At 43.4% G+C, this 25,569-nt stretch overlaps 1 protein-coding gene across 1 annotated transcript in view; it reads left to right on the top strand.

Annotated features, from left to right (window-relative positions):
* Iqgap2 (IQ motif containing GTPase activating protein 2) overlaps positions 1-25,569 on the top strand; it is a 347,567-nt gene that overhangs the window by 317,169 nt on the left and 4,829 nt on the right. Inside the window, exons 29-35 of the mRNA XM_012952223.2 lie at positions 1,829-1,931; positions 3,181-3,322; positions 12,106-12,193; positions 15,630-15,842; positions 19,060-19,220; positions 20,828-20,965; positions 21,801-21,909. Coding sequence (XP_012807677.2) covers positions 1,829-1,931; positions 3,181-3,322; positions 12,106-12,193; positions 15,630-15,842; positions 19,060-19,220; positions 20,828-20,965; positions 21,801-21,909 — 954 coding nt within the window. The remainder of the gene's footprint in view (positions 1-1,828; positions 1,932-3,180; positions 3,323-12,105; positions 12,194-15,629; positions 15,843-19,059; positions 19,221-20,827; positions 20,966-21,800; positions 21,910-25,569) is intronic.

Genomic DNA, 25,569 nt, shown 5'->3' with positions numbered 1-25,569 from the left:
GTGCATAAAGTGGAGTATCTCAAGCCAGGTGTAATGGCACACACATGTAATCCCTGCCCTTGAAGGCTAAGTCCTTGGGAGGATCGTGAGTTCAAAGCCAGCCTTGGCAACACAGAAAATTCCAAACCAGCCTGGGCTATATAGTGGAACTCCAAAAACAATGAAAAAAGAAATAGTACTTAGCTGTAGAAAAGAAGAAAATACTGGAGCATATTATAACTTCAGTGAACTTTAAGAAAGAACATTATTCAAAGGGAAATACACCCAACCCACACAACAAAAAGACACTGATTCTCTTCTTGTGAGGTACCTAAAATTGCCAAAATCATCGGAGGCAGAAGGGGAGATGAGTGGTTTCCAGAGGCTAGGAGGAGGGATAGTAAGGAATGACTGATAATGGATACACTTTCTTTTAGGATGGTGAATGTCCTGGAATTTGATAGTGGTGATGGCTGTATAACTGTGGATAAACTAAACACACTGTGTATATTTTAAATGAGTGGATATTGGTGGTATATCAGCCTCAGTTAAATGAAGCTCCCAAGCCCTTGGAAAACTTGAAAATAGGAAAAGAACTCAATTGTATCATTATGACTCAGAGCCTGATGAGGTAGTTGCTCAAAACAAGCAACATTTGTCTCCTGTCGCCAGGGATAGCAGTAGTAGTTTAGAAACAGTATTTCAGTTTAACTAGAAATGCAAACACAAGCAGATGTGTTTTCTTTCCTGGTTTTCTCCACCACCCCCACCTCCACCACCCCCCTTCCTGTGACATTTCCTGTAAAACCAGGACAGACATCCCAGCCACTGTCACTTAGCTGCGAGCCTTTGTGGGAAGAAAAAGAGGATCCATTTATCACATCCAGGTCTTAGGCCAAGGAACCATGTAGGCATTTCTACCATACTCACCCGAGAGATTCTGAGTATCAGGTGACAGGTTGCAATAGGGAGTATTAGTGATTTTCCTTTAAAAATATAACCTGGACTGCCAGCCAGGGTGGCGCACGCCTTTAATCCCAGCACTCGGGAGGCAGAGGTAGGAGGATCGCAGTGAGTTCAAGGCCACCCCTCTGAGACTACATAGTGTATTCCAGGTCAGCCTGGGCTAGAGCGAGACCCTACCTCAAAAAAATAAAAACGTGTGTGTGTGTGTGTGTATCCTGTAGCATTTGGTTACCACATAGTGTATGTGTATCTCTGAAGATAGGCATGAAAAATCCTTTCCAGCTACCTTCCAGTGTTTGCTATAAAGCTTCTATTTCACTCTAGACTCTCTCCAATTTTCTGTGAAGGTCGTAGGGAGCAAAGAGATTAGGTATGGGAGGTAAAAATCTTTCTTAACAAAGGATTTATCATAACTCTTTTGCTATGGTTCGTTATTATTTTGTTTTGTTATTTAGACAGGGTATCATGTATCCTAGGCTGACATCCAGCTCTGTATAACAGCTGAGGATGACGTTGAATTTTTGGTCTTCTTTCCTCAACCTGCCAAGTACTGGGTTACGAACATGCACCATTATGCCCAGTTTATGGGGCTCAGGGGGGTTGAGCCCAAGGCTTTCTTCATGCTTGTTGGGCAAGCACTCTATCAACTGAGCTATCTCCCAACCTTTGTATAGTTTGTTTAATGTGGAATAGGCAGTTTTCCCATGGGACAAAAAGAAAAATCATGTCTACATCCACAGTTTTAATAAATTTCACATTTGTGTATAAGAGTTAAGCAAATCTTTGGAAAAGTTGCAAAGCTCGCACAGGAAGCAGGTAGGTCCTGGCAGCTGGTGGGGACTGACTCTTGCCTCTGTGCCTGTTTCTTACTGTCTCTGTGAAGCTCCTGTTGGAACATCAAGACGCCATTGCTGCTGAAAAGAGCGACTCCCTCAACGAGCTCCTGGAGCTGCTCGGGGAGGTGCCCACGGTGGAATCGTTTCTTGGTAAGAGCTTATCTTCTCTACTCATTGCTTTTATTCATTTGAATCCTTGTTTTGTTTTTCCAACCTAGATTTTAATTTTGGAACTTAATATTTAAGCTTATTAAAAAAAATAATATCCCTTAGCCAGGTGTGGTGGCGCACGCCTTTAATCCTAGCACTCGGGAGGCAGAGGTAGGAGGATCACCGTGAGTTCAAGGCCACCCTGAGACCCATAGTGAATTCCAGGTCAGCCTGGGCTAGAGTGAGACCCTACCTCGAAAAACAATAATAATGATAATAATAATAACCCTTGTTCCTTCTTACATGAAGAATTCTGTAACTCAGGGTTGGGGTTCACTCAGTGGGAAAACACCTGCTTAGCATGTGCAAGCCCTAGGTTCGATCCCCAATACCTCTCCTAATTCTTTAATTCACTGTGTCCTGGTTTATAAATTTGATATTAACAAAGGTGAGCTTCAGAATCATTACAAAGGACTTGCCAGTCTGTTTCACAAAGAAAGAAAACAGGGCTGGAAAGATGGTTTCGTGTCAAGGCACTTGTGTGCAAAGTCCAACAACTCAAGTTCGATTTTCCAGTACCCACATATAGCAAGCCAGATGCACAAAGTGGCGCATGCATCTAGAGTTCATTTGCAGTGGCTGGAGGACCTGACATGCCCATTCTCTCTATCTCTTTCTGTCTTTCTCTCTTCTTATAAATAAATAAAACTTTTTTTAAAAAAAGAAAACATGAACCAAATTTCTTAGATGACATACTCCTTACTGTGCTTTCTAAAAATTTCTTTCATGAACAGCTCTCTTGGGGGTTACTTGTTCATATGTTGAATATGTATGCCCCATGTTATTTTCATGTTCTAGTCAAGTACTTTAGGATCCACTTCAGATGTGGTAGAATGCAGATTTTTCAAGAACCATAAATCAGCCGGGCGTGGTGGCGCACGCCTTTAATCCCAGCACTCGGGAGGCAGAGGTAGGAGGATTGCCGTGAGTTCAAGGCCACCCTGAGACTACGTAAGTCCAGGTCAGCCTGAGCTAGAATGAGACCCTACCTCAAAAAAAACAAAAAAAAAGAAAGAAAAGGGTGGGGGGAAGACCCATAAACCTCTCCTCTAATTTCTGAGCCCGTCCCTGACACACACATACATACTCAGAACCCTTTATCTTACAGCATGATGCCATTACAACAGGACCAAGCTTCTGGAAAAATAACACTGTTGTTTTTTGGGGTTTTTTTTTTTTTCCTCTGCAGGGGAAGGCGCCGTTGATCCCAGTGACCCTAACAAGGAAAACACACTCAATCAGCTCGCGAAGACAGAGATTTCCCTCTACTTGACAAGCAAATACGACGTCGGAGATGGCGAAGCTGTGGATGGCCGAAGCCTCATGATCAAGTGAGTTTCGGGCTGAAGGTCTGTGAACAATATGAAAGGATACGGAAACATAAACCATGTCTCCAGTGGCACATCCTGAGCCATGCACATGCGAGCCAAGCTAAATCCCAGGTTGTCCCTGTGAGAGTGAGTGCCTAGTCAGTCCTATTGTGTATAACGGTGAGACTTCAAATCAGAAGACAAGAGATTCCCTATAATTTAGGAGGGAACTTTGTATTATAATATCCTTAAAAAAAAAATCTGCCTTCTTTTTTAGTTTTTGTTATAATTTGATTTCTTTAAGAAATGAAGTAGGGCCGGGCGTGGTGGCGCACACCTTAATCCCAGCACTCGGGAGCCAGAGGTAGGAGGATCACCATGAGTTCGAGGCCACCCTGAGACTCCATAGTGAATTCCAGGCCAGCCTGGGCTAGAGTGAGACCCTACCTCGAAAAACCAAAAAGAAATGAAGCAGGGTATGGGAGATTGCTCAGTGGTTAAAGGCACTTGCTTGAAAAGCCTGCCAACTTGGGTTCAATTCCCCAGCCACCCACGTAAAGTCTTCAGTGGCAAGATACCCTGGTGTGCCCTTACACATACACAATGCAAACACACAAATAAATAAAATAATGTTTTAAATTGAAGTGGTTAACTCAGGGCGTCTGTTTCAAAGTACTTGAACAATGGTCAAGGGAGCATCGTTAACCTAATTTTATTTATGGTGTAAAACAATAATGTAAAAAGGCACACATAGGATAACACATGCCATCATTGAATCGATTTATTGGCCTTCTTTCCAATTAAACTAATCTGAGATGTTTGATTTTGCTTTTATACCCTGCCTCCTGCCAAAAGACTTCAATGAAGTGTTCACACTTCAAACCCATTCTGCGTTTTTCTCTCAAGGCTTCATGTGTATTCCCCCTCATTCTTTCCACACAGAGCAAGCCTCATGATCCAACACCATAAATCAAAAGCACATGCTCGCTAACACTGCAGTTTCCTAGACCTTACATCAACAAAAAGATGCATATCTGCATATTAGAGCAGTTGTATATTGGGATGAGGTGGAAACTGGAAGAGGGAAACAGTGCCTTTAATCCCAGCACTCGGGAGGCAGAGGTAGGACGATTGCCATGAATTTGAGGCCACCCTGAGACTACACAGTGAATTCCAGGTCAGCCTGGGCCCTGCCTTGAAAAGCCAAAATAATAATAATAATAATAATAATAATAATACTTCACATGTTCCAGGCTCCACATCCTAAGTGCTAAGGTTATTGGCATTTGAGATAAGAGCTTCCAAGCAGGGCTTGGTGGTGCTCGCCTTTAATCTCAGCCCTTGGAAGCAGTGGTAGGAAGATCGCTGTGAGTTCGAGGCCACCCTGGGACTACATAGTGAATTTCAGGTCAGCCTGTGCTAGAGGGAAACCCTACCTTGAAAAAAACAAAAGGAAACAAAAAGAGCTTCCAGTCCCAGCACTGGCAAGCATTACCCAGAATTCCCAGGTATCTGACTTTTGTCATGAATGCCAACAAGAGCTTCCTCCCTCCTCTGCCTTGCCATGCTGTCTCTGCAAGGCCTGTTTATTTTGTCCTCAGGTTATGGAAAGTGCCATTCATTCACTTGAGAACTCACTGTGTGGTTGGACTAGGGTCCAGAGCTCTCTGCTCAGGCTGAGATGCAAAGTCTAGCTGTGGAGGGTCAGCGTGACCCCTGGGCAGAGGCCTGACTGAGCTACAGGCCCACATCCTTGACACCTCACGAGGCAGAATGCAGCTCGGCAGTAATCGCTGATGATCAAGTCAGACCAAACTTTCAGGAACAGTCCAGGGTAGGCCAAGGAGAAAAGGGGAAAACAAAATACCTCCCTGACTTCCTCTGAGCGAGGGCCAGTTATCAAAATAACTGGAAACACAGATCGTGCGGTTGCGCCATGCAAATGAAATTAGACCAAGTCGCCCACACACTTATAAACTGTGTCCTTATAAGTAAGCACTGTCTCTTAATTGGTTTTGTCTGTTGGTTAAATGCAGTCTTCTCAGTACCATCAACTCTAATGTCTACTTTAATGCATAAATTTCACCATTTGAGTACAAAGTATTGAATCATCCAAGTCTCATACACATGTATATTGATGGATAAACATGAGTCTCCATGGTTCTGCAAATGCTTAGATACCCATGTTATAAACAGAACCATAAAAGTCAGGCATGTTGGGAAGTGTTGAGTTCTTAGCCTGGGAAGCCTGGCTCATTGTCCTGCTGCCTCATCCAGCTGTGGCCTGTGTTGCAGCCTGCCTCAGCATGTATTGCAAACACACACTGTTAACTCCTTCCAACCCACAATGTGTATACCTAGAAAGTGGTTCTTCATTTATACTTGATTGTTTTGTAGATTGTGTGTGTGTGTGTGTGTGTGTGTGTTCATGTGTGCATGCAGGTACACATAAGCCCTGAGTGTCAGTCCTTGCCTTTCCTTTCACCTTGTTTGAAATTGGGTCTCTTATTGTCCATTACTGTGAATGTCAGCCTTGCTGGCCTGCAGGCTCTGAGATTCTCCTGTTTCCACCTCCCATCATGTCAGAAGAGGGCTGGATTACAGGCAGACACTACTGTATACAGCCTCGTGTGGGTTCTGAGGACCCAAACTTAGGTTAGTGAGAATAAATAATTGTGGTCTGGAGAGGCGCCTTAGAGGTTAAGATGCTTGCCTGCAAAGCCAAAGGACCCAGGTTCAATTACCCAGGACCCACGTAAGCCAGATGCACAAAGGGGGAGGCATGCGTCTTCTGGTTCGTAAGTGATATGCTGTGCCATTTTTCATGAGGACAAGGCTGGTTGGCAGAGGAGAGGGCTGCGACCACCCCATGAAACCATGCCGCCACCCCTTACAAATTATAAAGAACTATGCAATTGTAAATCTCTCTCGTTATAACTTATGACTCATCTTAAAATATGTGACCCTTATGGCCTTCATTTAGTTGCTTTTGCACAAAAATGTGCATGTTTACGTGGAGGCAATACTTGTGGTTTTCAATCATACTTAGTTGCTCAAGCACTGAAATTGTCATCTCTGAAGAATTTTTCTCCTGTCACATAATCCAGCTTCAATCTCCATTATCCCACCGGAAAAATCTCCCTGCTTTCGGTTCGCCGCAAAAGGGACATTCAATGGATGGCTGAGGTCTGAAGCGAAAAGTGTGCAATGATGTTATTAGAATTTGAACAAGAACTGTTCCCAAGCCTCCACAAATGCTGATTCCTTCTCAACTTCAGGCACCTGTAAGGTGGATGACAGCGTGGAAGGGTCAGCGTTTAGTAGCAGAGACTTGAGGGGAGTGGCCAGGCCTGGATGCCGTGTAGTCCACTTACGGTGGACCATGGGAGCATAGCTCTGATGAATGAACTCCCTGGCGTGTGTGTTATTCTTTAGTAATTCTCTCCTGGAGTTACCGGCCCATAACACTCATGGGTTCAGCCCTCTACCAGTTGGTTTCTGTTGATAAGCTGGCACACATACCTAGAAAAGTGGGTTTGCACTATGGTGAAGGGAAAGACGCATCTTCAGAAGGCCAGGAGCAACTGAGATAGGAGCTCTCTGTAGATGCTGTGAAGAGGTTTAAGGACCTAAGGGGGCTAGGTGTGAAGGTGTCATCCCAGCGCCTGGGAGGTAGAAAGAGGTAGGAGGATCACTGTGAGTTCAAGACTAGCCTGAGACTACCTAGTGAATTCCAGGTCAACCTGGGCTAGAGTGAGACCCTACCTCAAAATGAATAATAAATAAAAAAGAACTTAAGGGCTTTTCTTAGAAGAAGGAAAGATACTCCAAGAGAAGGTAGTGTGTGGCTTAGGGGTCACTAAAGGGTTCAGATGGTGCTTTGTGTATATGAAGCCCTGAGCCTGACCCACAGTACCACATACAGGGTTGGGAGGATTTGTAGAACACAGTACTGTCACCTGTCTACAGGACTGTGCGGGCAGATGATGTGCCACAGGAACTTTCTGCAGCGCTAGAAACCAGTGTGAGATCTTCATTGTTGCAGTCAGTCAGGTCTACGTTGCTGGTAGAAATCACCTGACCAAAAGCAGCTTGTGGGGAAAAAGAGGTTTATTTTGGGCTGGAGAGATGGCTTAGCGGTTCAGCACTTGCCTGTGAAGCCTAAGGACCCCGGTTCGAGGCTCAGTTCCCCAGGTGCCACGTTAGCCAGATGCACAAGGGGGCGCACGCGTCTGGAGTTCATTTGCAGAGGCTGGAAGCCCTGGCGCGCCCATTCTCTCTCCCTCTATCTGTCTTTCTCTCTGTGTCTGTTGCTCTCAAATAAATAAATAAATTTTTTTTTTTAAAAAAAAAGAGGTTTATTTTGGCTTACAGGCTCAAGGGGGAAGCTCCATGATGTCAGGGAAAATGATGGCATGAGCAGAGGGTGGACATCACCCCCTGGCCAACATAAGGTGGACAATAGCAACAGGAGAGTGTGCCAAACACTGGCATGGGGAAACTGGCTATAACACCCATAAGCCTGCCCCCAACAATAGCACTGCCTCCAGGAGGAGTTAATTCCTAAATCTCCATCAGCTGAGAACCTAGCATTCAGAACAGCTAAGTTTGTGGGGGACACCTGAATCAAACCACCACATTCATCTACCCATTAAACCTCTTAGTATTTTTGGTCATCTCATTTGTGACATCAGCACTAAAGTTGTATGACTGAGTAGGTTCAGAGAGTGAGTGTCTCTTGTTGAAGAGTGGCTTTATGATTACATTTCTTGAAAGAAACGTAATACAAGTAGCATATGTTCATCTTTTATATTCTAAAAACCACAGTTTAAAAAGAATCAGGTAGGGTGGGAGAGATGGCTTAGCAGTTAAGGCACTTGCCTGCAAAGCCAAAGGACCCAGATTCAATTCCCAGGTCCCACATAAGCCATATGCACAAGGTGACTCATACATCTGGAGTTCACTTCGTGGTGCCTGAAGGCCCTGGCATGCCCATTTCTCTCTCCTCTCTCTTTCCATCTCTCTCTCTCTCAAATAAATAAAAACAAAGATAACAATTTTAAAAGAATCAGGTAGAATTATTTATTTTTCACCTTTCAGTGACAAGTTTTATGAACTTTTAACTGACACATGATATGTACAATCATACATATTTATGAAGTATACTGTTATATCTCAATGAGTGCATATGGTACAGTAATCAGATTGGGTAACTGGCATGCCCACTGTCTCACACATTCACAATTCTTGAGGTGAAATCGTTTCTAAGATTATATTTCACTGACCCCAGTATATCACTTCAACAAATACTCAGTGCTAAGTCTGTAAACTCTGGGGCAGAAGGTGTCGGGCATTCACATTCCATCACACCAGGATCAAGTTTATGTGCTCAGTGACCCTGTGGGGCCAGTGTCTGTCACCTTCCTGACTACAGGAATGCTTGCCATATGACATTTTCTGTTCAATCCTCCCCATCTTGTAAATGAAAAAAAAAAAAAAAACAAGAATTAATATAATTTACACAGGCCCACACAGGTAGCAAGTAAGAGGAGCCCAGGAGTGGCCTTAGATTGTCTGGCCCATAAATCTTTAACCCTCTGGGCGCATTCAGGGAGAGGGAGTTGAGTTCCCTGTGCTGGAACCAGAGGCTTACTTGGATATGATAGACACAGTAAAACTCTGGCAGTGAATTAATTCCCCAGGTCTGACATAAAGTAGAATTCAAAGGGTTATTGGGCAATGTGTCACTCAACAATTCTAGAACAAATAAACAGTCCTGAGTCCCTGGTGGAGACAGAATAAATGATGCCACTTGTTTGGTCTTTACACAAATGTGTCAACTAACCCCTAGAATACTATAAAAATCAAATAATAACAGTTGACAGGTTTTTTTAACTATTTATTAGCAGCCCTCATACATATGGACAATGCAGCATGATCACAATCCCCCATCACCCTCTTCCGCCCCTTCCCAAGACCCCCTCCACTGAATTCCTCTTTCTTTAGATTTTAATTTTTTTTTTTTTTTTATCAAAGAGAGAGTGGAAATGGGCACACCAGGGCCTCTAGCCACTGCCAGAGAACTCCAGACACATGGGCCACCATATGCATCTGGTTTGCATGGGACCTGGAGAATCGAACCTGGGTCCTTAGGCTTCACAGGCATGCATCTTAACCACTAAGCCATCTCTCCAGCCCTGAATTCCCTCTTTCTAAGTAGGCTCTCTTCTATTTTGATGTTACAGTCCCCCCCCCATCATGTGAGCCTTGTGTAGACAGCATCAGGCACTGTGGCACTGTGAGGTCATAAATTCCACCACCACTTTGTGTCTGGAAAACAGCATTGCAAAGCATTCCTACCTTTCCTTTGGCTCTTACATTCGTTCCACCAACTCTGCTGCAGTGGTTCCCGAGCCTGCTAGGGTGTGATAGAGATGTCTCACTTAGTACTGAGCATACCACTGTCTGTTAACAGTTGTCAAGTCATCTTTTAATTCGCTGTTTATCTATAAAGGCCACGCAGTGTATGGCCATAATACCAGTACTCAGAAGGCTGACGAAGGAGGATCTCAAGTTGATGGCCACCTGGGTTTTATAGTAGCAAGACCCTGGGTATATATTCTTACCAAAAGGTTTCAATATAATTCATTTCTGATGGTGACTGGAGGAAAGAGATGTGTGGGTAGGAAGGGACACAGGGCTTCCTAAGTCGTGGACACCTCTGGAGCAGTGCCATAGTCCACGTGACTGTGATTAGCTTCGACTCCCTGGAGTCTTGAGCTGTACATTCCCAGACAGCTTGAAAAATCCCCAGCAGCCCAGGGTCACTGGGCCAGAGGAAATGGCTCTCCAGCAGCCAGAGCGAAGGGAGGAAAGGAAGCTGTCTGTGCTCGTTCTTCTCTGGCAGGCTTGAGATAAACAGAAAATGAAAAGAATCATGTTTATAGACCATTTATCCCATTTTCTAAAATTGTGCCTTTGGAATTGACTTGGAGGAGTCATTCAGGAACCGTCTCCCTTAGGCTTTCAATCTGAACATTGCCCTGGAGAGACAGTTTCAAGGTTATAGAGCTTGCCTGCGAAGCCTAAGGACCCAGGTTCAATTCCCCAGGACCCACGTAACCTACATGTACAAGGTGGCACACGTGTCCAGAGTTGGTTTACAGTGGCTAGAGGCCCTAATATACCCATTCTCCCTATATGTCTGTTTCTCTCTCTCTTGCTCTCAAATAAATAAATAAAAAACACTTCATATAAATCTGAACATTTTAGCCCAGTGTGGTGATGCACACCTTTAATCGCAGGCTGAGGTAGAAAGAGTGCCCTGAGTTCCAGGCCAGCCTGGGCTACAGAGTGAGCTTCAGGTCAACTTGGACTAGAGTGAGACCTTGCCTCAAAGAAAAACTTCTGAACATTTGATTTTCATTTCCAGTGTTCATGCTGTATGAACATTTCCTGCTCTTGTGGAAGCAGACATTTTCTTCTTTTCTTCTTTCACAGACCTGGAGTCTATGTAGGAACAGGACTACGGTAAAAACAAAACCGCAGACCAGACCTCATAGTTTTAGGCAACTTCTGTTGAGGTTTCTTTCTTTTGGAAGGGAGGCTATTTCTAATAATCATGTTCCCACCCTGTATAAGCATGTGTTAACTTTGAACACTTACATTTATCGTTTGTTGTTGTTTGCTTTTGCAGTACTGGGAATTGAACTTGGGATCTCACATATGCTCTACCACTGAGCTATATCCACAGCCCCTAGCTTTGATGTTAAAATCTCAATTTCATGACCTGGCCTCTCATTAGAAGAAGATGACCAGCTGCTGGAGAACATATGAAAGACCACACAGGTGTCTGCCAGCTCTGAACATGTCTAGAGAAACTCTCTGTTTTCTTCTCTCTGAAAACAAGGATATGACCCCACCATGTTCTCAAATACCCACCTTCCTTTTGGGGTCCAACAGCACCCCAAAGCTTCCACTGGCCTTCAAGCTGTTTTAGACCTTTCTTTCTTGTATCTTTCTTTATTTTCACTTTATTTATTCTTCCAAGCTAGAGTCTCATTCTAGCCTAGGCTGACCTGGCTGGCACTCAGTAGTCCCAGGCTGGCATCAAACTCACAGCAACCCTTCTGCCTCTGCCTCCTTTCCTGTGTGCTGGTGGGGAAAGTAGTGGTTGGTGGCCAAAGAGATGGCATAGCAGTCGGAGATGCTTGGAAAACCTGCTGGCCCAGGTTCAATTACCCAGCACCCACTTAAAACCAGCAGTTTATATGCAACAGCAAAAGACCCTGGCCAACACAAACACGTTATAATAAAATATTTAAGTTTTTTTTTTTAAGTAGCAGTCAGTCTGCTCCTGAAGGAATGTGATGTATTAACAGAAGTTTAAATGCTACTAAAGTCAGGAAAGGGCGAAAATTAGATATGTTCCTGTAGATAGCAGGATACAGTAGCAGACCATATGGACTTGTCCCTGCTGCCCAGCAAAACGTGGTCTGAATCTAAAATGAAGAAAAAGTATTTAGAAATCTTATGACATTTGTGTCCGTGTTATCAAGAACTCTCTTGATAACATTCATGCATGCCCAAAACCTTATACATGTGAAACCCAGACTATATCAGGTGTTTGCAAATTTTCTGGAACCCTTCAAGCAGAGCTGGTGACTGTTTGAAAAAGCATTTCACTTTAAGGGATTGTCTTTGAAGCCTCTTCTCAGGGCCTGTGTTATGAACTCACCTGGGCGAAGCGGAGTTGTGCACCGAGACTGCTGTCTGGACCTCTGTGTTCTTTTCTCCTTTGTCAGGACCAAAAAGCTGATTATTGATGTGACCCGGAACCAGCCAGGGAGCACACTGACAGAAATCTTAGAGATGCCAGCAACCGAGCAACAGGTACTTCGCACGTTTAGAATCACGATAGTAGGCAGGTGTTGATATTCTTTACCTGTAATCAAATATTTACTGTGTTTGAAATCTCTTATTGGAGACAACTGAATTCAGCCATATCTAAAACCCATGTGGAAGATCAAAGCTCCAGGACATTCATAAGCTTTGTCATATAGCGGATGGCTGGAAATACATCAATGGAGACAGAGTTCTAGACAGGATATCTTTTAGGGGCCTGGGAGATGTCTCAATGGATAAGCGCTCAATGCTCAAGCCACAGTATTAAGCTTGGAGCCCCAGACCCTACCTAAAAAGCCATAAACCAGCCAGGAATGCACTTGGGAGGCAGAGGTAGGATCACCGTGAGTTCAAGGTCAGCCTGGGCTAGTGTGAGACCCTGCCTCAAAAACAATAAAAATAAAAAATATCATAAGCCATACAGGCTTCTGGATTCCAGCATGATAATGGGGGGAGAGGGGACAGAAACAGGAGAATTTACCAGAAGTTCATGGGGAGCAACAACAGCACTGTGAGAATCCAGAAAGAGATACCCTTCCTCAAATGAGGTGAAAGTTGTCCCAGACCTGTACATGCGCACCATGGCATATGCACGCAACAGCCGCCCCCCCCCTACACAGGCTGTTTTTTGGGGGGGGGGGTTGGCTGTTTTTGTTTTTGTCTTTTGGGTTGTTTTTGTTTGGTTGGTTTTTTGTTGTTTGTTTGTTTGTTTGTTTGTTTGTTTTTGCGAGGTCGGGTCTCACTCTAGCTCAGGCTGACCTACAATTCACTATGGAGTCTCAGGGTGGCCTCAATTTCATGGAGATCCTCCTACCTCTGCCTCCTGGTGCTGGGATTAAAGGCGTGTGCCTCCACGCCCAGCTTTCAAGTTTTTTATTGATGCAATTACTAAATTAGAAAAATGCAAAACTGTGTCATATATTAACGCTGTTGTCCAAATGCTTCTGAAGTGAGTATCTGAGACCTCAGGGTCAAGCACCATTAGATTGGTGAAAATAATTATTCTCATGACAGTCTTACTTTAAACTTTTAAAAAATGCTTTATTTACTTATTTTCAATGAGGGAGAAAGAGGACATGAGCACACCAGGGCCTCTTGCCAGTGCAAATGAACTCCAGGGGCATGTGCCACTTTGTGCACCTAGCTTTATGTAGGTGCTAGGGAATTGAACCCAGGCCAGCAGGCTTTGCAAGTGAACACTAACTGCTGAGCCGTCTCACCACCCTTATTGACATCTTTTGAAATGCATCATGAGGGCTGTGGAGATGGCTCAGCAATTAAAGGTGCTTGCTTACAAAGCCTGAGTGCCTGGGTTTGATTCCCCAGTACCCATGTAAAGCCAGATACACAAAGTGGCATGTGTGCCTGGAGTTCATTTGCAATGGGAAGAGGCCCTGGTGCACCTATACTCACTTTCTCTCTCTCTCTCTCTCTCTCTCTTGCTCGCTCTCTCTCTCACTCTCTCAAGTAAATAAATAAAAACATTTTAAAATAAATGCTTAAAATGCATCATTAAAACCAAGTGAGAGTGAGGTGGTGCATGTCTGCAATCTCAGCACTGGAGAGGTGGAGGTCTGCAATTGTTCCATTCCCCCACCCCTCATGAACTGCATCATCAGTAAACGACTAAGAACATGGACATCAGGATTCAAGTATAGTTCTGCCCCTTCTAGTTTGTGACTCAGAACACGGAAATCTGTCTGTGCCTTAGTTTCTTTAATTGTGAAACGGAAGAAATTTCTAGTTCACAGGCAGGATTAGATAAGTAAAATCATGTTAAAAGGAGGCAGGAATATGTGGCATGGAGTGCATGTTAATAATATGGGCTTCTGTTTCTGGTGTCTACTGCTGAGCCAGTAAACTCTTCCTGTGCCCAGTGCTGACCTGTGTGTCCCGTGTCTAACATTGCTGTGTCTGGAAATAACAGTGTCATAAAATTACGTGATGTCAGTCAGTTGGGTAGTTCAGTGAAATGGGAAGTCCATCTATCTCTTTTTGTTACTGTCTTCTTGAACATACTACCCAGTAGAGTCCATTCATGTCTACATCATTGACTGTGGACCTTACTGTACGCCAGATTATTCTTGCTCCCTGTGGTCCAAAGGAACCCCGCAGGTTTCCTAGAGTTGGCAGTGGGAAGGTGATTCCCTTATCAGAAGGAAGCTCTCTCATGGCCTCACTATTAGATGACTTGTGAATGGCTGGTTTGTGAAAATTGAGTTGGGTTCACATTGAGGGGGAGGAGGGACTTTCGAAGTAGAGTCTACCTATAGCCCAGGCTAACCTGGAACTCATTCTGAAGTCCCAGGCCTGCCTCAAACTCACAACAATCCTCCTCCCTCTGCCTCCCAAGTGCTGGGATTAAAGGTGTGTGTCTCCATGCCTAGCTCTCATCACCACATTTTAATGCATGATCCTTTTAGTTTTCCTACTTGAGCTTTGTAGGAATGGAGAGCCCTTCATCCAGGGAATTACCATATAGCAGTTACCATTGCCAAGGTGATTTGTCACCTTGGTGGTAAACTAGCTACTTAGAATTTTGCCCAAATCAGGACTGTCATCGTACTATGTCACTCAAAAAAGAGGGCATACTTTCTTCTCAGATTTAAAGCCATGGAGGGGGCTGAAGGGATGGCTTAGCAGTTAAGGTGTTTACCTGCAAAGGAGCCAAAGGACCCAGGTTCGATTTCCCCAGGACCCACATTAGCCAGATGTACAAGGGAGCACAGGCGTCTAGAGTTCGTTTACAGTGGCTGGAAGCCCTAGTGTGCCCATTCTCTCTCTCTCTCTCTCTCTTTCTCTCCTTCTGTCAAATAAATAATTTTTTTTCATTTTTATTTATTTATTTGAGAGTAACAGAGAGAGAAAGAGGCAGAGAGAGGGAATGGGCATGCCAGAGCTTCCAGCCACTGCAAATAAACTCCAGACACATGCGCCCCCTTGTGTATCTGGCTAACGTGGGTCCTGGAGAACCAAGCCTCGAACCGGGGTCCTTAGGCTTCACAGGCAAGCGCTTAACCACTAAGCCATCTCGCCAGCCCAATAAAAATATTTTTAAAAAACCAAGGAGGGCTGGCGAGATGGCTCAGCAGTTAAGTTGCTTGCCTGCAAAGCCTGGCAACTAGGGTTCAATTCCCCAGTACCACGTACAGCCAGATGCACAAAGTGGTGCATGCCTCTGGAATTCATCTGCAGTGGCTGGAGGCCCTGGTGCACCTATCCTCTCTCTCTATCTATCTCTCTATCTCTCTGCTTGCAAATAAATAAAAATATTTTAAAAAACCAAGGAGAACACGTTCTGCTGTGAGCCTTTGGACTTGGACTTTAGAACTGCTTTAGTTCTATTCATGTGTCTTGTTTAGTTCTTAAATCTGCTAGTTTGAGGGATCAGAGAAAAATCAACATCTTGGTATTCTCCTTTTAGGAACTAGATCATGCCAAAGATATGGCGAGCCGCGCCAACACGGACTCCAGGACTCCGGAAGAAGGGAAGTACAGCCAGCCGATGATGGACGACGCACGCCTGCCTCTGGAGCAGAAGAAGAGGAAAATCCAGAGGAATCTTCGGACTTTGGAGCAGACTGGACATGTGTCATCCAAAAATAAATACCAAGACATTCTCAACGAGATTGCCAAGGTGTTTGGAAACAGTAATCTTCCTTAGCAAACATTTGCTATTGCGTGATCACCTGCTGGGCGCCCCTACTTGGTGACCTGAAGGACTCATACTTGCATGTGCACGGCTCCTGTTTTTTTCAGGGTCACAGATTTTTAAAGGTTTCAAAGAGGTTGATGACTTATTTGTTCTTTGGTTTTTGAGGGAGGGCCTCACTCTAGCCCTGGCTGACCTGGAATTCACTACCTGTTCTCAGGGTGGCCTCAAACTCATGGTGATCCTCCTACCTCTGCCTCCTGAGTGCTGGGATTGAAGGCGTGCGACACCACACCCAGCTCTTTTTTTTCTTTTTCTTTTTTTTTTTTGAGAAAGAGAGAGAATGGGCTCTTGCCAGGGCCTTCAGCCTCTGTGAACGAACTCCAGATGCATATGCCGCCTTATGCACGTGTGTGCCATTGCACACTTGCGTCACTGCATCTGGCTTACATGGGACCCGGAAATTCCAACATGGGTTCTTAAGCTTCACAGCAAGTGCCTTAACCACTGAGCCATCTCTTCAGCCCAGGTTGATGACTTTAATAGTGAATAATTAGAACTCCCCCAAGTCTCAAGGAAAGTTGAAACATACTAGGAATCAGTGTTCAAGAGGTGGCATACAAAAGCTTCAGTTATACGTTCGTGCTGTAGCCATTTTTTCAGTAATACTTTGGGGGAAACTTTTTTTTTTTCATTGTTTCATAAATCCCAATGGCTCCTGAGAATTTCTTGTGGGTAGTTTAGCCTTAAGGTAGCTCAGATTTAAAGTTGGGTTTTTTTTGTGTTTTTTTCTTTTTTTTTCTGTTTTCTCCTCACATTTTTACACTTGAGAAACTTCCTGGTAACAGGATCTCAATATAGTTCAAGGAAACATCACAGGAAGTGGCTGAGATCTGTTTATTGAGGATAAGGAAGTACATATTTGGATAAAAAGCACATTTCATTCTTTTGCTCCAAGTGTAAACTTCATAGGAATCTACAGGTTAACAGCAGTTAAATGATCAGGAAGAATCTACTTTTTCACCTCTTAGGAAGAAAATTTACAGTTTGATTCTTCAGTGGAAAATTATGGCCAATTTTGGCAGTTAGCTTATTTCTCTCACACTGACTAATTCAAAGAAAGTAGCATTTCTTTCTATGCTTTGGCGTGGGAAATGTTTCTCTTTGATTAATATGAGTTAGGAAATCAGTGCTTTTGCTTTAAAAATAAGAATGGGATGTCTGGAAACCATCCACAATAATACTCTACTTAATAAAGCATTTGGGGGCTTGAGAAATGGCCTAATGGTTAAAGCCCTTGCCTGAGAACCTAAGGACACAGGTTCAATTCCTCTATATGTAAAGCCAGATGCACAAGGTGGCACCCAAGTCTGGAGTTCATTTGTAGTGGCTAGCATGCCCATTCTCTCTACCTACTTCTTCTTTTCCCTCATCCCCTCTATCTCAAATAAATATATTTTTTAAAAGAATTTTTTACTTAAGGTTATAGGGGGTTATAACTTTGAATCTCTGGAGGAATTAGTTTAATTTGTTCACAAAGAGAAAATAGTGTTAAACAGAACAATTTTCTCTAGTAGACATTTTCATAACTCACCACATAATATTTTAAACCTCTGTTTCATGTTTAAATTTAGCATACATGGCCAGGCATGGTGGTGCACACCTTTAGTCCCAGCACTTGGGAGGCAGGGGTAGGAGAATTGCTGTGAGTTCAAGGCTACCCTGAGACTACAGAGTGAATTCCAGGTCAGCCTGAGCCAGAGTGAGACCCTATCTTCTAAAAACAAAGAGAGAAAGAGAGAGAGAGAGAGAGAGAAAGGAAGAAAGGAAGGGAGGGAGGGAGGGAGGAAGGAAGGAAGGAAGGAAGGAAGGAAGGAAGGAAGGAAGGAAGGAAGGAAGGAAGGAAGGAAGGAAGGAAATAAATTAGCTTAAGTCTCATAATCTGTAAGCAGTTAACCTAATTTTATGTTCTTGGAGTTCTGTTCAAGTCCAAGTAATGTCAAGTCTTGCTGTCTATGGGGATTGGTTTTAGGACATCCTCACGATAACCAGAGTCCATGGATGCTCAAGTCCCTTATGTGCAATGTCATATAAGCTTTACACATTCTATATTACTTTTTTCCCCTGAGGTGGGTTCTCACTATGTTCCCCAGACTGTTCTCATATACTCCTGGACTCAAGCAATCCTCCTGCCTCAGCGTCCTGTGGCTGGGATCACAGGTATGAGCCATTGTGCCTGGCTGTTCCACATGCTTAAGTTATCTCCCATATACTCTTAAGAACAATACAAGTGCTACATAATTATGTGTCATACTATATTGCTTAGGGAATAACAACAAAAAACATCTGTACATATTCAATACAAACTCAGGGTATTTTTCCTGAATATTTTCAATTCCTATTTGATTCAATCTACAAATGTGGAACGACAGAAATGGAGAATTGTTGACTGTAATCATTTTCATATTGAATCTTTTCAGTCAATCATGAGCACCATTGGTTCTTCAAACATTGAGAAATATTTACCAAGCAAAAGTGTTTTTTACTTATTTCCTTTTATACATTTTTATTTCTTTGTTTGAGAGAGAGAAAGAGGCAGAGAGGGAGAGAATGGACATGCCAGTGCCTCCAGCCACTGCAAACGGACTCCAGATGCATGTGCCACCCTGTGCATCTGGCTTAGTTGGGTCCTGGCAAATCAAACCGGGATCCTTAGGCTCTACAGGCAAACACCTTAACCACGAAGCCATCTCCCTAGCCCTTTTTCCTTATTTCTAAAATGAAGTCAATCAACATATTAACATAAATGTTTTCAATTTAAAGTATTCTTCAAAGAGGAAATTTAAAAATAGTCTTCCCAAAAATCACATCTTCTGTGACTGTCTTCACTGTACCCCTTCTAAAAACACAGTGTCTCCTTAAACTGTTTTTATTATTATAAAATTCCTTCCTTGCTTTTCCACCAGAAGAAAAATAAACCCTAGCAAGCCTCTTAAAGGAGGAGCACATTTCTGAAGTAAGACGTACTGGCACTGTGTTGGTGTTGGGATAATTTATGTAACAAGGTGCCTGAGGTTGAGATATAAACTACAGGTTCGCAGCGACACAGTGACCTGCTTCTTGCTTTCCTTGTCCTAAATTGGCAGTTTCACAGGTCAGATTTCGGTTTCAACCAAATCACTGTGTCCTTTACTCATTGTAGGATATTCGAAATCAAAGAATCCATCGTGAGCTTCGAAAAGCCGAATTGGCAAAACTTCAGCAGACCCTGAAAGCACTTAATGAGAAGGCAGCATTTTATGAAGAACAAATTAATTTTTATGACACCTATATCAAGACTTGTTTGGACAACCTAAAAAGGAAGTAAGCTAAAAATCATGTCATACTGTCTTGTAAAGTCAGGATGTATATGGGGGACTACCATATCCCATCGGTGGGGTGGGTTTGGCAGCAAATGACTTACTTCATTTTATGAGCAACAACTAAAGTCTCAATTGTATTGTCAGCCATTGGGAGCTGAGAAGTCAAGCGTGAATTTAGCAGCTTTTTAATTCCCTATTACAATTTCCATTCTAAGTACCTAGCCCTGTTGTGTTTTAAACAAGTAGCATTATCATTATCAAAATGCTTTTGCCAAATTTTTTGTCTTTCTTAGTCAAAGATGCTTTTGAAACAAAGTCTAAATGACTCATGCATTGAGAATGTTTGTTATGAACAGAATTTGTATACTTGATACTGTTAGATAAGCCAGATATTTGCTAATTGCATAGAATAACACAATGATTTAAAATTGCTTAATTTAAAAAAAAAATCATTATTGATCCAACAGGCCAAATTTGATAGCTCTCCAATACCCATTAGTACACAAATTATAGAGTTTTATACACAATTTAGTGACTTTTAGCTCATATTATTCTTAGCAATAGGCCAGGGTCAATACTAATTAAAATGTAAGTACCCATTAAATATGTAATACAGTATTTTCATCTAATCTTTGTCATCAGACCAGCAGTAGGAAATGATGCTGTGTGGAAAAATCAATTGCATTAATAGATTGGATCAAAGGAAGGAACCTCGTCACCCCACTGATTCTGAGTTTTAGTTCATTTGCCTCCCTCAGGAAACAGGCTCTTTCACATTAGGCCTGGGAAGGAGAAACTGGTAGAGCCAACTTTCAGTAGAAACGATTGTAAGAGAGTTGCCTCACCTAGCTGATCCAGCGACTTAAAGCCACAGATTCTACCGTCTCGAGCCCATCAGTAAACGCCACGTCCCAGTGTTCTCATGTCTAACACGGGGTTAGGACTTCCAGCTTCACAAGTGTTGTTATGAAAGCTAAATTAATTAAATAATCTGTAACAAAGGAACGTACTTAAGCACTATGGAAACTGCTAACGTGGTAAGTGCAAGATAACATTGAAAAGCACTAGCCACGTAACGCTTCGTAAATTAATTAAAGCTATCCTAGAATTGCTTTACTTTGGAACAGAAAGTTCATGTAATTTCTCTAAAGCTACTTCCAGAATGACTTACATACAAAGTCACTTAGTTTCCTGCCTGAGAACACAGAGTGTAATTTCTATTTTAAATATTAGCCTGGCTGGGCATGGTGGTGGTGCACACCTCTAATCCCAGCACTCGGGAGGCAGAGGTAGGAGGATCGCCGTGAGTTCAAGGCCACCCTGAGACTACATAGTGAATTCCAGGTCAGCCAGGGCTAGAGTGAGACCCTACCTCAAAAAAAACAAAACAAAATTTTTTTAAAAATTAGTCTGTAGCTGCACAGGCATGAAACATTTAGGGAGTCCAGTTTGGTAGTGAGGTTTTGGCTCAGGGGGACATTGTCACCTTCTGTCGGGAGATGACAAGGTCCATCTGCAGCACAGGGAGCCAGCGGTGAACCCCGGGGTCTCGCTGGGCACTCCCAGAAGCAACGTCACAGACCAGATGTTCTGTTCTCATCTTGTCAGAAATTCTCGGCGATCCATCAAACTGGATGGAAAAGCAGAACCCAAAGGGATGAAGAGGGCAAAACCCGTGAGGTACACGGCAGCGAAGCTGCACGAGAAAGGTGTCCTGCTGGGCATAGATGACCTTCAGACACACCAGTAAGTGTGACCCATGACTACAGAAAATGCACCCGCCAGCCGGGTGTGGCCATGCATGCCTTTAGTCCCAGCACTCGGGAGGCATAGGGAGGAGGATCGCCATGAGTTTGAAGCCACCTTGAGACTACAGAGTGAATTCTAGGTTGGCCTGGACTAGACTAAGACCCTGCCTCAAAAATAAAAATGAAAATAAAGGAACTGCACCTGCCACTCAGACGCAGCCTGGTCTAACATTCCCTGGGCCTTTTGTCAGGGCCTCGCGTGGTCTGGATTACAGATCACAGGAAGGAGAACAATGTGTATATTGTCACTGGTCTTTCTCAGGCCTCCAGCATCCGGGTGCTATCAACTGGATGAAGTACAAATCTGTAAGACATGTTCCCTATGGCTTGTCCGGTGTATGGATTTGCTAGTTTCCCCCTGATTCTTCTGAAAGAACTGAGTCATAGCAGTGAACATGAAAGGCTGTCCTTTTGATCTTGATAGAGGACATTCCCACAATTGCTAAGCGGCGCCTTTCTAATTTCAAAGCCACAGGCTGCAACAGACCCTGGTCAGAGCCACCTCCCACCAGAGCCTGGGATTGTGTGGATTCAAGGTGGAAGGGAAAACAGGAGTCCTGGTCCAGAGCCCCATCACACACAGCACACTGCTTCTCTAGAGGGGACAGAACTCCATGAGGGGACTAGAACAGGGGAAAGATGGTATGAGGTACCTGGTAACTTCCTTGGGATTTTGAAAGCAGTCTGCTTCCTAGGTGGTAAATTAGGACTCTTTTAATATCTTTGTATTTTAAATGTATATTTATAATTCTGCATGTTTCTGTTTTCAATAGGTTTAAAAATGTTACATTCGATATCATCGCTACCGAAGATGTGGGCATCTTTGATGTTAGATCCAAATTCCTAGGTGTGGAGATGGAGAAGGTGCAGCTCAATATTCAGGTGAGTGGTGATGTCTGTAGATCAAGGGTGAATTTTCTGAGAGCCATTGTGGCTTCTTTGGTATGTGCTGTTAAATAATGAAGCCACTATTGCAAGCTATACTTTTATTTGATTTTTGAAGTTCATGATTTTCTTAAGGTGTGCTTTTTTTGTCTGTAAATTATGGGAATTTAAGATGTTTATAGATAATAAACTGTAACAGCTGATTTTTCTAGGTCATATTTCTGTGTGGGGTTTAAACAAAAGAACAAAAGTTCTGGGAGCTGTTTACTAAAGGTTGGAAAGTGTCCTTGTGCTGGAAACTTGCATTTCTTTCTAAGACTGTGTAAAGTCCCATATTGGAACTTTCCTGGTTCCATCTTTCTTTCCTTCTTTTCCAAGAATAGTTTTGTATCTAATTTTTAAATCTATTTATTAAATGTTTGGGGTTGGGCTGAGGCAGTAGTTCCTTCATAACAGGGTTTACTTTGTAAGTATTAGGATCAGAATTCAACCCAAAAACAAATGTAAAAAAAAAAGAAAGAAAGTCAGATATGGCAGCATATGCTTGTAATCCCAGTCCTGGGGAATTGGAGCCAGGCAGATCCCTGGGGATTGCAGGCTGGTCAGTCTAAGCCTACTAGTGAGTTCCAGACCAGTGAGCAACCTATCTCAAACAGAGGTGCACAGTACCTGAGGATGGTAACAGAGGTTGTTTCTGGCCTTCACATGTATGCATATGCATGTGGACCCACACATATGCATTTACATGTGCACAAGCATGCATTCACATGCACCGAAAAAAAAAATGTTTGCATGACAAGAAAGGGAGACATTATGCAAAATACAAACCGAAATATAGGAAACTGTTTTCTCACTGTGAGTTATCACTGTTCTCACTAAAGTCACACACACATTTAGTTCCAGAACACTTGAACAAAACTGAGAGAACAAGTTTATGAACAAAAGAGAAACTTGAGGGAAGATGTGCAGCAAACATATTTATCCCTGACTTCCTAATCCTTAGCACGCGGTAACTGTAGAGGAAGAAAGAGGTTTGTTCCTTTTAATACAACACTTCGAAAATAACACCTGCTTGATGGTGTCTGCGTTTTCTGCATAGATCTGTGTGAATCATCTTGCTAAGCCCTGGGAGAGATGTAAGGTTTGGCAGCGCTGTCAGCTCAGCCCCTGGCTCCATGCCCAGAAATGACTGCTCCTCATGGAAGCAGGTGTCAGAACCCTTATTTTCTGTCTAACATTCTCTATCTGCTTAAAGAGAAAATTGGGGGCTAGAGAGATGGCACAGCAGTTAAGAAGCCTGCCTGCTGCAAAGCCTAATGACCTGGGTTCGATTCCCGTTTGTTTGCAGCAGCTGGAGTCCCTGATGTGCTCATTCTCTCTGTTCTCTCTCTTTCTCTCACTCTCTCTCTCTCTCTTTCTATCTTTCTCTCTGCCTGCAAATAAATAACTACTAAAAAAGAAATAAAATTGGAACGTGAATGGCTTTGATAAGGATATTGAAATAAAAGACTGGAGAAGAATATGAAAGTGATGTGTAATTATGAGAAGTCTGCCTTAGTGAATAGCATCATTCGCTGCCTTATGCTGCATGGAACTAGCTGAGTTCACTTAGCGCAGGTAGTGGGCGTTTTCCATTACTTTGTGTTGACAGAAGGCTATAGGAGAGAAGACAGTGTACTTGTGGTGTACCATGGCTAGGGATCTTCTGTAGAAGTGCAGAGATTGCTCAGTGGTTAAGACAATTGCCTGAGTTCACTTCCGCATAAAAGCCAGATGCCCAGGGTGGCTCATGCAGCAGGAACTCATATGCACTGACTGGAGGCTCTCGTGCTCCTATGCTCTCTCTCCGTCCTCTCTCTCTCTCTCTCTCCTTCCTCTGTGCTTACAAATAAATAAATAAAAATATTTTTAATTAATTTATTTATTTGAAAGAGACAGAAGGAAAGAATCACAGATCTAGGGTGAATGGGCATGTCAGGGCCTCTAGCCTCTGCAAACAAGCTCCAGATGCATGCGCCACCTTGTGTAGCTGGCTTACATGGGTCCTGGAGAATCGAACTTGGGTCCTTTGGCTTTGCAAGCAAGTGCCTTAACCACTAAGCTATCTCTCCATTCCCAAAAAAATATTTTTTAAAAAAGAAATGACAAAGATACAGGATTGTCCAGAAGTCATGACCCAAAGCCAGCCAGCATCTAAAGGACAGACGAGTCACAGGTGATGAGGAGAGAGCTTTTGTGAGTTGAGTGAGAGAGAGAGAGAGAGACAGACCCCAAAAGTCCCATGGGACTTCTGTAAATGCTAGTGCAGAACCCAAGCTGCCTGTGTCCCTTTGCTGAGCATTCAGTAGGCAGTATGACTAGCTAGTCGCATCATGCGTTTAAGCGCGTAAATGATGGTAGAATTGCTGGGCGTGGTGGCGCACGCCTTTAATCCCAGCACTCAGGAGGCAGAGATAGGAGGATCGCTGTGAGTTCAAAGCCACCCTGAGACTACATAGTGAATTCCAGGTCAGCCTGGGCTAGAGTGAGACCCTACCTTGAAAAAAAAACAAAAAAAAAAGATGGCAGAATTTTACTCCTTAGCTGTGTGCAAGGGGCAGGTATGACCCCAGATTTTTTTTATTATTAATATGGCGGCTCACAACTATAATCTCAGTACCCAGAAGTTTGAGGCCAGCCGCTAATCAAATGTGGCTGCATAATTTGATAAATTTTAGGGGTAGAGACAAAATAAAAACACAGAACCTCTTGTTCAAAATGATGAAAGATTTTAGGTGACAACTGTCCCTTCTGACGACAGGACTCTGCCTGCAGAGATCACAGCCCACGGAGACAGCTCAGCACATCATCACGGTCAAAGGCAGTGAGACTCCTCTGTGTGTCTGTGGCTTTCAGACAATGGCGTGAATGTGTCAGTAACCAAAGAGCGTGATGGTGGGTGTGGGAGCAGGGAGCTGCTTCACAGAGGCCTGTGTCTAGCCACAGATTTCCAGCGGAGAGCGTGTGAAGTATGTGGCAGATGTATTGCTCACAAAATTAGTGCCCGGTGTTTATTGAGGGCAGCATTCTTTGCATTCTGGGATGCAAATCAGGTTGAAGAGAGGTCTTTATGGAAAGAAAAGCTGGGGTCCGATTTCTTCATTAGCACACTGCCTGAGTCCTGGGTCCCAGCTGGTTCTGATGAGACAAAGGGAGGCTTACAAAGGGTTTGAGTCACGTCAATCTCATATCCCTTGCCCACTAACATTCTGGTGAACTTGGCAGCCTTATCTTTATTTTATACATAAGGAAACTGAAATCTAGTAGGCCAGGTGGCAAAGTCTTGAAAGAACAAAGGACAGAGCTAAGATTAAAGTCTGGACTTAGAACCGTGAGCATTGCTGTATTTTTCTGTTTCTTGCTTGAGGGGGCGGGCCCAATTAATTATCCACCATATGCCATTCTTTCTAATCTAATGTATTGACTTGGTTCTTTCCCAAGAGATTTGATCACCTAAGATGCATTTCCCAGAGGAAAAGTGAGGTGCCATTGCACAGTGATAGATCACAGTGGTCTTCCTGAGGACTTCAGTTCCCATGTTTTGTTTCGTTTTTTTAAGGTAGAGTTTCACTCTAGCCCAAGCTGGAATTCACTATGTAGTCTCAGGGTGGCCTCAAA

This window comes from Jaculus jaculus, chromosome 14 (genome assembly GCF_020740685.1).
Source record: "Jaculus jaculus isolate mJacJac1 chromosome 14, mJacJac1.mat.Y.cur, whole genome shotgun sequence".
NCBI classification, from domain to species: domain Eukaryota; kingdom Metazoa; phylum Chordata; class Mammalia; order Rodentia; family Dipodidae; genus Jaculus; species Jaculus jaculus.
Note: the sequence above shows the minus strand (reverse complement) of the source record. Positions and strands in the feature narration are given on the sequence as shown.